At 40.7% G+C, this 13,255-nt stretch overlaps 1 protein-coding gene across 2 annotated transcripts; it reads right to left on the bottom strand.

Annotated features, from left to right (window-relative positions):
* Positions 1-2,720: 2,720 nt before the first annotated feature.
* On the bottom strand, positions 2,721-12,236 carry vwa1 (von Willebrand factor A domain containing 1). 2 transcript variants are annotated; one of them, XM_023401284.2, is made up of 6 exons: positions 11,847-12,236; positions 8,784-9,341; positions 6,528-6,860; positions 5,530-5,805; positions 4,957-5,232; positions 2,721-3,801 (listed from the first exon to the last, which is right to left on the bottom strand). In XM_023401284.2, the coding sequence occupies exons 1-6, from the start codon at positions 11,929-11,931 to the stop codon at positions 3,776-3,778; spliced, it is 1,554 nt and encodes a 517-aa protein (XP_023257052.1). In that variant the 5' UTR covers positions 11,932-12,236; the 3' UTR covers positions 2,721-3,775. The 2 variants fall into 2 exon arrangements, with proteins under 2 accessions (XP_023257052.1, XP_023257051.1); XM_023401283.2 differs by having other exon boundaries at positions 2,721-3,804; positions 11,847-12,235.
* Between the last annotated feature and the right edge of the window lie 1,019 nt (positions 12,237-13,255).

Raw genomic sequence — 13,255 nt, forward strand, 5'->3', positions numbered from 1 at the left:
GGTGGTGGTATAAATAAACATATAAAGATCAGCTAGATGGGGCTGTAGAGTCAGTGGCAAAGTTTGCACCCAGGCTCATCTCTCTCCCCTGCACCTTCACCCAGCTCTCAGCTGCTGTGCTCTGCTCTCCTCCACTTTGTTTAACAACTCCTCCCTGTCTAATGTTACTTGTCTAATAAGATTACATTTAAAGTGTGAGTAACGTAACACTAACAGCGTTATATAGTTTATACTCACATCACATCTGATTACAAGTGTGAACATTAAATTACTATGTTTACCTAACCATCATCATTTACGAGTGATCATTTTCATTGGGACCAGTAAATACCACTTAAACCACAACCAAAAAATGTAAATGTAACAGACTGCTGTGTTTACTATGTGTTGTGCTTTTTGAGGTGTGTCCCTTGGGCGTTACTAGGACTGCCCTTGGTTGTTGTTGTTGTTGTTGTTGTTGTTGTTGTGTTCCGCTGTTTTTTATATTGGCACTGACTGTAATGTGTCCAGTTGGAAACCTGTTTGTATGGCATTTCTGATCAGCTAATTCCTCATTAAGGTGGGAGGATAGTCAATTAATTAGTTTGTTTTGTTTACACTGTATTGTTGGTATTTGTGCTGGTTTTGCATTGCACACTGAGAATTTGTGGACGTTTTTTCTCATAATGGTAAAACGGGGACGTTTCTTGTTAAGGGGTGGTCTTATAACACCCATGGGCGTACCAGACTTTCCTGTGTTTGTTATGTGCCCTTTTCTTTTCTTCTTGCTAGTTCCTTGGTTTTTATGTTTGACATTTGCTTTGCTTCATTTACATGTATACTCTGCGTGCATTTTGTATGTATCTTCTGCATGTTTTTCTGTCTGTTCAATATTAAAAAAAAAAAGAAAGAAAAGAAGAATAGACGCTATTTTCCGATGTGTCTGCTTGCTGTCATAGGCCCTTTTCACGCTGTGCGTCACGGAAGCGGAAGTAGTCAAACGCCGTGGGTGTGTACATCCGGTTACCTTCAGTGCCTGGAGCCGGTCGGTAAAACCCCTAAACGATCTTCAATAAGTCAGTCCACAACTTGCCGAATAGAAGGATTTCGTGCCTCCTCCAGACAAAATTCTAGTACTTGTTTTCTCGGTACTCTGTGGATTTGACGTTTGTAACTGCAATTGCGGCTGTACGCCAGTATGGCAACGTAGTGGCGCTGTATCGTAATCCGTGCATTAGGCACAGCCATCCGAAATTGCCAAAGAAGAAGAATACGAACGCGCTGGATTTTCTACCTGAGAAATGTACACATGCTCATCAAACCATTCAGGTCACCAGGGGTGGTCACCTGTGGATGGAGACACTGTCGCCCTGTTTCTCCACTCGACCTTCCAGTTGGACGACGGTGTGGGGTTGAAAATCTACTTCATCTTTCGGGATCTACAGTGGAGATGAAGCTAACAGAACCACCCACCCTCTGATTGCACTCTGATTTGTTAATGGATTTTCCAAACACATTCAGGAGTTAAAATATGCCATTATTTTTGGGCCTCATTCCTGAGCGCACAGTGGGACTTTCTGAACACAGACAAATACGATTTTTTAACTTAATTTGAAATCTAAGGAGAATGCAGTGCTGGTGCTCTCTTGCTGAGCTGAGGGCAGTCGTGTTATGAGTAGAGATGATGGTTAGGCCCGAGGGACTCTTTGCATTTATCTAAAATTTATGCACATCTATTTTTAGGGCATTCATTAAGGACCGCTAGGGTTGGGTGCTATGGCAATATGCCATTTGTCTGTTTAGGTAGCATCAATCTGATGAAGTGTCTTCATTTGTCATGCATTTAGTTCCCTGGGCATTGAACCACCAACCCTCCTCATATAAGATTTTATCCATATTTCCCATAATTTGATTTTTGAAATGTTTAACTGGTTAAAATGTTCCTTTTTAAATAAGACAATATGATGTGGTGAACATTCATGATAACTTGCATTTGATCCACTATTAAGAGCGGTGGGTTAAACATTTTTGAAACTGAATTTCTGCATTATATATCTTTTAATTCAGGTTTTTAAAAATGGTAACTGGCTCACAGTTGAAGGCGCTTTCTTTAACCTGTAGGGGGAAGCCTTGACACTAAAAGGTCAATTTACATTCTAATCCACAAATACCAAGAAACCACTCTTCAAATTGGAGTTAAAATACACCAGTAACTGTGCACCCAGCATGATCATCGCTTTCTCTCTGTAACACTGTGATATGACTGTTATCATACTGTCCTTCTGTTCGTCCCCGTTAGCAAATGAAGTGTATCCTATAGATAAAATCAGTTATACCTCGCAGAGCATGGTGAGGAAACCCAGTATTAACCATAAAAAGTACCAGATGTCTATTTGTACTACCTCACATTAAATGTCACCGTCAACTTCTCTATCATCATTTGGCCTTTATCCCTCTTTTCTCCAACAAAACTCAGTAATAATTTCATACAATTTTCATGTGATATTGTTAAAGAGTTCCACAGACTAAAAGCACTGCTTCAAAGTAACGAATACTTCATAGAATTGTAGTGCACTGAAAAGTACAATATTCGTCTTTTAAGTGTAGTGGAGTAAAAGTCATACATTTCCAAAAAAAATAAATAAATACTCAAAGTACAGAAAAATATACTTAAGTGCACCCTGACCCTCTCAGTTCACAATGGCAGACTTTTACTACATTAAAAAAAAACTATTAGTATGAACAAAATTATTAAAGGACTTTATTTGAAGCTCTTGTTAAATTTCAATAGTGGTCAACAAACATGAAACAATGCATTTGCTCTGAGAGGATGACAGTGAAAGATTAGTTGAAAGGATCCTTTCAGTAGGGGGCAGCAAAGTCTGGCTTAAAAAAGGTAACAGTCTTAAAATGTAAACAGCATGTCTATAAATACTGTACGCTATTAATTCCTATACTTACATGATTGTTGATTAATAAATATGAATGTTGGATCCATCTCCATAGACCAATACAAGACTAGTCTCGGTTACACACATGTTATATGCAGCATCTTGGTAGTTTCAGGGCATATGGCTGGTCTGTTCGTAATTTCTAGAAAGTTCAAAGCAATCCTGGAGATCCTGTTATTAGGGACCGCATGTTTGTTTCCACTCCAGTGTGCGCATACACACACACACACACACACACACACACACACACACACACACACACACACACACACACACGAGTATCCAATATTTTCAAGCATTTGCTGAAAGAGACATCATTAAAGTACAAGTCATAAGTATTTATTATAAATGTAAATCATATTCTCTGTACATTTGCAGGACTTAGAGGAAAAAAACAAAAAGGTTGATTTGGGCATGTGGCCCACATATGGTGCAAAGCCGTTCTCCAAAACAAGCAACATAAAATATCCAACATTCCCAGCATGCCCTGCTCTGTATATGCAAAACAGATCAAAGAAATATCAGTATCTTAAAGCCTGCATCTTTAAACTGAAGCATTATACACTGACTACAGGTGTAAACCAGGCGAGACAACAGAAATGGAAAAGCAAATAGTCCCCTGTGTTGCAGGTTGTAGAAGTCAACATGCAGCCATATTGTCCCAGACCACTCTTAAGTGTCTATGGCTTCCACATGAGTGAGTGCTCAGTAAGCCAAACCACACATCTCTCCTGGATGATGTCCACAGAGGGGATAGGCGTGGAAAAGAATTACGGGTGAAAGTCAGCATTCTTCTCACCATCGTCCCTCCATGTTTGGTAAGGTGCACCTTCACTTCAGGGGTGCTATGATTGGTAGCCATATGCTGATGCTTCTAAAGAGAAGAGGGAGAAAACAGCAGTTCAGACACAAACATTTATAGATTTACAATTCTGGCCGAAGTGTCAAAGAGTTAGATTATTAATTTTCATGTATCCATGACAACTTCCATCACACAACAAATGAGATTACTGTGGAGCTATTCATTCAGTCCAACATTAACACTGGTTCACTCAAAATACAAAAACATAATTTCTCAATTACTTCTAGTGGTATCTAGACACGTCGACAGCTTTTATTTGACCAAGATTTGAGATAACTCTGTTATTTCTGCCTCCACCCCAATACAATAGAGGTGAATGTAATCATTTGTGTGAAAATGAAAAAAATCAAATTTAAAATGTATTACACCAGTAAAGGTAGATGCAATAAAAACTGTTAAAAGGGATCTTTTTTTAAGTAAATTGAAAATTTAAAGGTGCAATGTGTCATTTTGGGAAATACTCGTATTCATGTCTTTTCTGAGAGATACATTAATAAGATCAAAACCACTTTCAAAATCTCTGCAATAAAGGAAAAGTTTGACATTTTAGAAATATTCCTACTCACTTTTTTTTTAAATGTATGGAGCTGGATCCAGGAAGAGATTATCCTAAAGAATGGAAACAGCTAGCTCGTTTCCTCCAAAGTTTAAACAAAAAACAACCCCAACAACACCACTAAAGCTCACCAGAAAAATGTATGTCATTTGTTTAATCTATATTAAAAAATATATATATAAAGGCAACAAATGTGGTTTTAATTGGAGTTATAAGCCACGCAACTAATTCATGGCAAACAGTTTATCCATCCTTCTGAGCAGCATCTGAACCGTAACAGCAAGACTCTTGGAAGTGACTTGTTGTTTTTCAAGAAACGGTTAGACCATGTTACTCACCAAAAACCCCAAATAGTAATTTTTACATTACTTTTTATAAATGCATTATACAAACTACCCAATATAATATTAATTAGTGTGTTTTAGAGGTCCCGGTAGGTGGACTCCCTCCAGTTGTTATGCTAAACTAGGCTTATTTCCTCTTGGCTCTCACTTCATACTAAGCGCTAAACTCTTGGAAAGACAGGCAATAAGCACATTTCCCAAACGGTCACATTATTCCCCCAAATACTGCCCTGACCTTATGTGACAGACCCAGTCACCACTCACCTGACTGAAACTGTGCCGTGCAACACAGTCCCTCCCCCCGCGCCGTCCGGTAAATCGGTGATACGCATACTCTAGCTGATGGGGGGAGGTGCGTGAGGCGCGTTGACAAAGAGTCGGCCGGCAAATAGAACGAGGAGCGCTGGCCCGGGACAGGGGTTTGCTGCCCCTCCCAGGTGAGCCAGTAGCCCCTCAAACCTGCCACGCTGCCCTTCCAGTTGACCTGCACCGAGTCACTGCCCACTGTGGTCAGCTGGAGGTCTGCCAGGGCAGGAGTCACTGGAAATGGAGACCACAGAGAAGCTAGTCAGGTTATATGTCAGAAAGATAACTGGGAAGAGCATTTTAAATAAAAGGATATGAATGAAGAGGTGTAAAAAAAAAAATGCTTTAATAGAGTCTGTACAGTAGGAAAATGCTCCACTAACAGCTAGGTAGTCAAACCCGAATGGGGCTGCTTGTAATTATCTGAAATCTAAGACGCAGAAAGGACTAGGCTGTGTAGGATTAGGATTAGCGTGTGGTAAAGGGATCCTTGATTACCATGTGTGACCACATTTTCTTCCCACGTCTCACCTTCCTGAGTACACACTTTGACAGACATGGCCCTCTCCTTGCCCGAGGCGTGCCGCGCGCTAACGGTGACCAGGTAAGTGGTATCTGGTTGGAGGTCTCTGAGGAGAGTAGAGTTCTGCGTTCTGCCCACTGTGACGGCGTGGAGCTTCCCCCGGGGGAGGGCGGAGTATTCAATGTAGTAGCTCGTGACCGTCTCTGGCTGAAGAGGACCCCAGCTCACCCGAACGCTGTTTGGGCCCGAGTCAGAGACGCTTACCACAGCTGGGCTCAGCACCTCTGATATATGGGAAGACAAAAAAAATAAAAACTTTGAGGAAAAAGAAGATATTATGAGGAACTAAAGTAGGGATGCAATCCATTATCATTTTCACACTTCATTTTATGGGTCAGTGGGTTTTATGGGTAAATTTTGATTAATTTCCTAGCAACTATAACAACAGCAGAGAGAAGATAATTTTCTCATTAAGTCCAGCATCACAAATCTTTAAGTCTGTGCACAGCAGGTCAGTTTAACACGCAAAAATTAAAAAATTTGTCTAGAGACATGCATTTAATTTAACATATATTAAAAATTTTCCTATAACAGGCAAATAATGAAGAAGTATTCACTGTTATATATATTTGTGCTTTTCCTATTATATATAATCTATATATTTATACTCCATAATCCAAATTATTGCATTTTTTTTTGTGAAAAAGTCAGACCAATAAAATAAAATTTAACCTATAAAATGTCAAATAATAGCAAATAATGCCAATAATAAGTTTCTAAGAGCCCAAGGTGACATCTTCACATTGTTTGATGATCGGTTTAAAGCTGCAAAATATTCAGTTTACAATGAAATACAACTGATAAAGCATCAAATTCTTAAATGTGAGAGGCTGTTACTGGTGAATGTTTGCCTTTTTGCTCAGACTAGATTTATTAAGTAAGTGTAAATGGCAGATTAAATGCACAGTTGTTCAGACACAAGGTGTTAAAGAGGATGTTACCCAACCTGGCTTTGTTGTGAAGGTGACAGAGAGTGTGTTAAACGCTTGTTCGTTGGACTCCGGGGTCAGTGTGGCAGTGTAGCTGGTGTCAGGCTTCAGGCCTGTTAGCCTGGCAGTGCTGGAGTCGGCAGACTGGGTGAGTCTCTGGTATTGACTACCGCCGGTGCTTGGACTGGTCCCAGTACCACTTCCTCCGCCACCTCCCGTGCCTCCCGACGGAACCGGGGCGAAGCGGATCTCGTAGTAGCCCGTCAAACCCGAGAGAACGGGTCGCCACTGGAGGGTGGCGGAGTTGGTGGAGATGTCACGAACGTTGATTCGCTCAGCTCGGATTATCTCTGTTGGAGGCAGGACAGGATGATGGAAGAAGAAAGAAGTTATGTGTGTGATTTAGCAACAAGTTATGATTTTGAAAAGAGACAGACAGAGGACAGTAACAGGGAAGATGACGGGACACAGTTCTAAAAATGCCTTAGCTTCAGACAGCCACCCACGTAGACGGCCAGACTTGGGTTTCCAAGTGGATTCATAACCCTTACAATAAGACAACTTGAAATAGCCAGGCCAGTGGGGCCCTGCAACAAAATAAGAAATGCCACGGAGCCACCGATATCTGTGACAGGATCATTAGGCACCCAGCAAGAACTGGTGCATAAGCTTTATTTATACTATGCATCATGTCTTACAGCTGAAGTATATATTGTGTAATTGCTGAGATGTCCCTTGTGAGTGTTGTGCAGCTACCTAATCAGGCCAGAGAAATGGGCTACCCCCCTGGTCTATTTATATAAATACATATATATATGTATCATGTCTGGCATACTGTAGTGTTGGAGGACGCAGCAAAGGAAACTGAATCATTAATCCATTAATAGATCGGCCTATCTCGTTACAGTGACTCTTACACGCGCACAAAGACACGCTCAGTGTCCCGGTTTCCTATTTAGTTTCACTGTCTTTAGGAGCATGTGTGGAATTAGGGAGAAGCACAGAGACATGTAATACATCTACTGTATGTATGAGAGGAAGGCAACCAGTGTGAATGTATCTGTCTGAATAGAGGGTGTTTATCAAAGCTACTGTAACACATGGGCGTAGCTCCCTTACTAGTTTTGAAAGAGATCGTCTTTGCTCATTTACTTGTAGATGGGATCTAGATGTGTGTATAGTTTTGTTGACATTTCTTCCACCATGCTAACACCAATGGAGATTAATGGAATTTAGTTTGTTCTGCTCAAAACATTAAAGAAAAAATCAATGAGTGTCTATCAAAAATCATTGTCCTGTCATTATTTCTTAGAAAACGGTTAATTGTGAGGTCTGTGGATTATCCAATGTAACCAGGACGTTGCTTCTAGAAACATTGCTGTTGTTGTTTAAAGATTTTTCTTCAGAGCTTAGAGCCTGACTCAAGATACTGAAAGTTATACTGTAAATATTGTGATGAACTGGCAGAAATTTTATTTGATATCAAACAATAATATTTAATTGGAGCAATGGTAAAATGTGAAGGTGATAATTCTCTGTGGGTTTGTGAGTATGACCATTTCCTTTCACAATACACACGTCATGTGATCAATTGTTGATACAGCTTTGAAGAAGCTATTTGTAAGTTTGGCTATTGGCTGTTTACTCACCAGTGAAGAGGGATCAAACTTCATCCCTTTACTCTCCCAGAGCTGTCTCCAGTGGTGGAAAACAACACCAATGTCTGACAGAAACTTACTTCTATCACTTCTTTTCTTGTTCTGAAGTTAGCAAGCTAACCAGCTAACTGTCTCCTCACTTTCCGATACCGAGTCACTGTAGCATCCAGTCTCCAGTAGCACTGCTCAGAGGACGTATTATAACCTCTTGTATTGTAAACGATGGCGGAAACTCTTGGCAAGTTTGGTAAGTGAACAGCTGTTAATGCTAAATTGATAATTATGTAAATGACATTTGCATTACATTGATAAACATTATAATTATATTTCCTTATTCTGTCTTAAAATGAGAAATTAATAATTATGTCTTTAAAATTAAAAATTTAAGAATAGTTAAAAGTATAATTTTTGGTATTTCATTTTACTGTTTTAACATAATTTCTATATAAAAGGAGACAAAAGAAATGTGAATGCTTTTAACACTGGTAGGCAGGTAGGCACCTAAATTAATTTGATTATTAATCACAGAAAGATCCATTTTTCTTTTTTTTTTTTTTGATGGCACACTCCAGGCTCCGTACCTGAAACCTCAGAAATCACCCATACTGTACTCACCAATGATGGCGTCCCGCAGGTCCTCTGTGATGATACTCATATGATCAATGTCCACAAAGTACAGGTTGTTTTCCACAGGTGGGCTCACCACCTGCCGCAACACTTGATAGTTGCCATGCCCAGTAGAGACCACCAGCACAGCCACGCCCTCCTCCCGCAGCTCAGCCATTGGTCCAATCACATCCCCTGGTTTTACCCCATCCGTCAACCACACCAGCACCCTCGGGAGCCCCGCCCGGGCCCCGTCCGCTGTTCCGGGTCTCAGCACCGACTCCTTCGCCATCCTCAGTGCCTCCACAGTGTTGGTATCCCCCCTGAGAGGTTTGGTGTTACTCAAAGCCCCCTGGAGGCCACTTTGGGTGCTATAGGTGTCGAAGCCAAACTCGAGGCCCGGTTGGGTGCCCACCTGCAGAAGTCCTACCCTCACCTGGTCCTCTCCCAGTGAGAAGGGGCGGACGAGCTCAGACAGGAAGTTGAGCATTCGGGAATACTCGTAGGACGACACGCTCCCCGAGGAATCCAATAAGAGGAGTACATCCCCCTCGCAGCAGTTCAGCACTGTGGAGTAAAAAAAATATAAATCAATACAGTCATTAATGTGCAAATCAAAGGAGTTGCTTTTTAATGTGAAAGCTTTCATTCCTTTTATACTCCCACAGCTTTTTCCACAGGTCTCCTCTTATGCTTCACTTGCGCACACACACACACACACACACACACACACACACACACACACACACACACACACACACACATTTGGAAACTCCCTCCCTTTCTCCATCCACCTTCTTGGAACAACACAGTCCCACAGTCACACCACCTTTTTAAAGGGGTCATTGTCCACATGAAAGCAGGAGCAAGTTAGGAGCAAGTAATTAGAGTTGAGATAAGAAGAAATCAAAACACACAGAGGAAGTACAAACTGATGCCGGCCTCGTGGTAACTTCAGAAGTGGATGATAAAAGGCAGTCATGCACTGAGACAAATTTTACAGATTTCGTAACAGAATTAAAAGTTAAAAGCGAATGTCCCGAGGGAAGCACAGGAGGGTGGGAAAACAGTAGCTGCTGGGTTTTAATGGTAAGGAGGCAGAGGAGAAAGGAGGTGGGTCAAAGGAAAATAAAAGGCGTTAAAAGGAGAGGAGTGAGGCTTCGGGGGGGTGTACTGGCAGTTCCATGTGAGAGACGAAGAGGAATGTTGGATGGCCATATACAGAGCAGGGAAAGTGAGCAGAGAAGGAAAGAAGCAGCAGCAACAGACGGAATCGAAAAGCAAAACTTAATTGCAGATGTTCAGATTGTGAAATCGTCCGAGAAAAAACACCCACTGTTAAAATCTCAGAGCAAGGGTGAAGGAGAAAAGAAAAATAAACATGTGAGACCGACTTAGGAATACAGCAACTACTGTGCAGACACCTTCACACTTATATGGAAACTTCTTCTTTTTTTTTTTTTCCAAATATTTGAATGTTTAACATGTGAGATGAGGTGTTGATAAGACTCAGGGGTGTTGAAACCTGAGAAAGCAGTGAGGCATGTACACACACACACACACACACACACACACACACACACACACACACACACACACACCCACACACACAAATCAAACATACACACATGCTTGCTGCCTTCCCCTCTCCATCAATCTAAAGAATTTCTTACATCTCTCTTGTTGTTTGGACTTTGGAGCGTGGGGGGGGGGGCTGCTGCGTATCACAGCCCCCTACCACCACCACCTTTGTGCAACCTCACGTCTTTTATCTGAGAACCATACGCTGAAGTCTGGAGATAGCTGTTCATTTAGGGAGAGGACGTGTTTAAATGCAGCCTCTGGTTGTCGTACACACGCGATAAATCGGATTTATTGGCGGCTGTGGGGCAGTTGAGTGATGTGATGGTGCAGGAATGAGGTGCATGTGGCCCCAGTGACACGCTACAGGGGGCGAACCTGGTGAACACATGGGTACATTACTGTGTGAGTCCAACACTGACATAACAGCAAGCACTTATAAAAAGCCAAATAACTGTAATCTAAGTTGCTTCAGTCTCACCGGGTCCCTATTAATGGACATAGCGAAGTGACAGCTCTTTATGACTGTGTTAACATAGTAGTGAGTGAGATGCTGTCTACGCACGCTGACGGCAGACTGGACGGTGTCACCAGCAACAGGTTTAGATTCTCAGACACTTCATGCATTACCACCGCACGCAAAAAAGGCATGGATGCGATAACAGATATTAAAATTTGTTTTGTTAATGAAAACCGACCTGTAGACACTGATCAGAGCTTACAGTGTCAAAAACCAGCCTATAAACTCACTGAGGGGTGTGAAAAAAAATGATATATTTTTATTCTACAAATCTCTGGTTTGTTTTATTTAGCAATGGATTAATTAATGGATTTCATCAGCTGAAAATATCTGTAAATATCCCCACGCCCACCCACCCCCTATATATATTTTTTTTTTTTGGGAGGGGGGGTTGTTTTGGTGCTATATGGAGAGTGGGGGAGCATCTGAAGCACTTCTGCTTGAATGCCTGGGTGGTCCCTGTGTGGGTCCTCGGTTCTTGGGAATCACTGCCCCCGGCAATGGGATTTCATCAGCAGACAATTCAATACCTGGAGTCGTGCCATTTCACTGAGAACACTGTTGTAATATCAACCACACCCTGATCTACCCTCAAGCCCAGACAGACGGTCCCTCCACCCCCTGCAGCAGCATCAGTTCCTAATGGAAAGTTCATTGCATTTCATTTTATATTGACTGGGGAAATAACTGGGTAAATTTGTGGGTTATTCTTAGAGCATCACAATATGATTTTAGTAGATGGATAGATACTTTATTTGTCCCCTAGGGGAAAGTCGTGATTATTTGTCCTGATAATACATATGTTTTATTATTATTTTAGTTTTATTTTATTTAGTACTTTATTGGGTTTGTTTTGTTTTATTATTTCAATCAGGACGTCAAAATTGATTTCTATACACTAAAAAAAAAAATCCAATGTCACATTTGAACTCCACAGTAAACAGTGCTCATATCCATGTGAGGGAGCTTACCTCCTTCAGGTGCGGGGTTCTGTGCAGCCGACGGCCGCAGGAGCAAACACAACAGACTCCATGTCAGCAACATGTGGGTCTCCATCACTGTGGTTATCAATTAATTCCGCCAAAGTAAACTGTAACACAAGTGTCGCGGGTGTTGAAGTCAACCATATATCCACCACAGCCCGGAGGAGCGCACTCCCAATCAGTGAACCACAGTCAGGAGCATAATTTATACACGAGTCACATCCAGCCCGGGGTCTCGCTCTATTTTACTTCCTCTCTTTCTTCTTCGCTGAACATGATCGACCGGTCGGTAACCGGAGAGTCGGGAAGTTAGACTTGAACTAAACTCAAAACTTCAGTGGTTGTGCGCAAGGTCTGGACCCGACTGCGCTCTGCTCGCGCTCAAGACAAGAGGGTCAAGCACGCGAGAAGTAGGCTACAGGTTTACCTGGCAAAACTTTCAAAATAAAAGTCTCATTTGTTTTCTTGCAGAAAACTGCAGCCAGTATGTTGCTGCCAAAATACACTCATGGACTTTTGTCCCAGTTTAGTTGTTTTTTTTTTTTTTATATATATATATATAATTACAAAAATAGTTTAAGTTACTAATGTTTAAAAGAATTGTACTATTTAGAACTTTTACAAAATAAAGCAAAAAAAACCCCAGTAATACCACAATGTGAACATTTTTTTTAAAAAATCAAAATTTTACTTTGAAAATAAGTCCAGAAGAATTAATTATTTTTAAGTATGATTAAAAGACTGATGCTTTTCAGTGTGCTTTTATTATTATACTGTATATAAGACTATATTATTAAATTAATATTATGAATGTTTTAACATTTAAGCATTAGTTTAGTTTAGTTTTACAAGTTTCACGTAATTAAAACAATCAATAGCATAAACAACACAAAACAGATAACACAATTGATAATATCCTACAATTAGCTAAAAATATACAGATGTACAGTCTAGAAAGAACCAGCAACAGTGCAACAAGCAGACAAAGAGTCTAACAAAGACAATTAACAATAAATACATTTACCTAGAAGTGAGTACAACTCTGGTTTGCTTCTAGCTTTTACTTTAATGTTGAGTTTTTTTCATATTTATTTCTTGTTGTCGGGTCGGGGCCAATTTTAACTGCTTATATAACAATGCATTAATATATTGGATCACATGCTTTGTTTGAAAAATATTAATGTGCAAAGTAACAACTGCTGATGGATAAATATTTTGAAGTTTGGACTTTGGATTAAGTGAAGTGGACTTAACGTCCATCACTGTGTTCAGCAGATTTGAGTTCTAGCTGTAAATGCAGGGACTTTGCAGCAGCTAAATGTAGCGTATCCTATATATAGGCTACCTCTGACATATACACTTAATCACAAACACTTAGCAGTATCACATTGCTGAAA

The sequence above is a fragment of the Seriola lalandi genome, unplaced genomic scaffold, assembly GCF_002814215.2.
Source record: "Seriola lalandi dorsalis isolate HSWRI2012SDOR001 ecotype SW California unplaced genomic scaffold, Sedor1 jcf7180002053574, whole genome shotgun sequence".
NCBI lineage: Eukaryota > Metazoa > Chordata > Actinopteri > Carangiformes > Carangidae > Seriola > Seriola lalandi.

What these genes read in the sequence shown, in the direction of transcription:
- vwa1 (XM_023401283.2), bottom strand. Translation starts at nt 11,931, where the DNA reads ATGGAGACCCACATGTTGCTGACATGGAGTCTGTTGTGTTTGCTCCTG. An exon ending in CCTGCGGGACGCCATCATTG is followed by an intron (nt 6,861 to 8,783) that starts GTGAGTACAGTA and finishes TGCCTCCAACAG; the next exon opens with AGATAATCCGAGCTGAGCGA. An exon ending in CACGGCACAGTTTCAGTCAG is followed by an intron (nt 3,805 to 4,956) that starts GTGAGTGGTGAC and finishes TCTTCTCTTTAG; the next exon opens with AAGCATCAGCATATGGCTAC.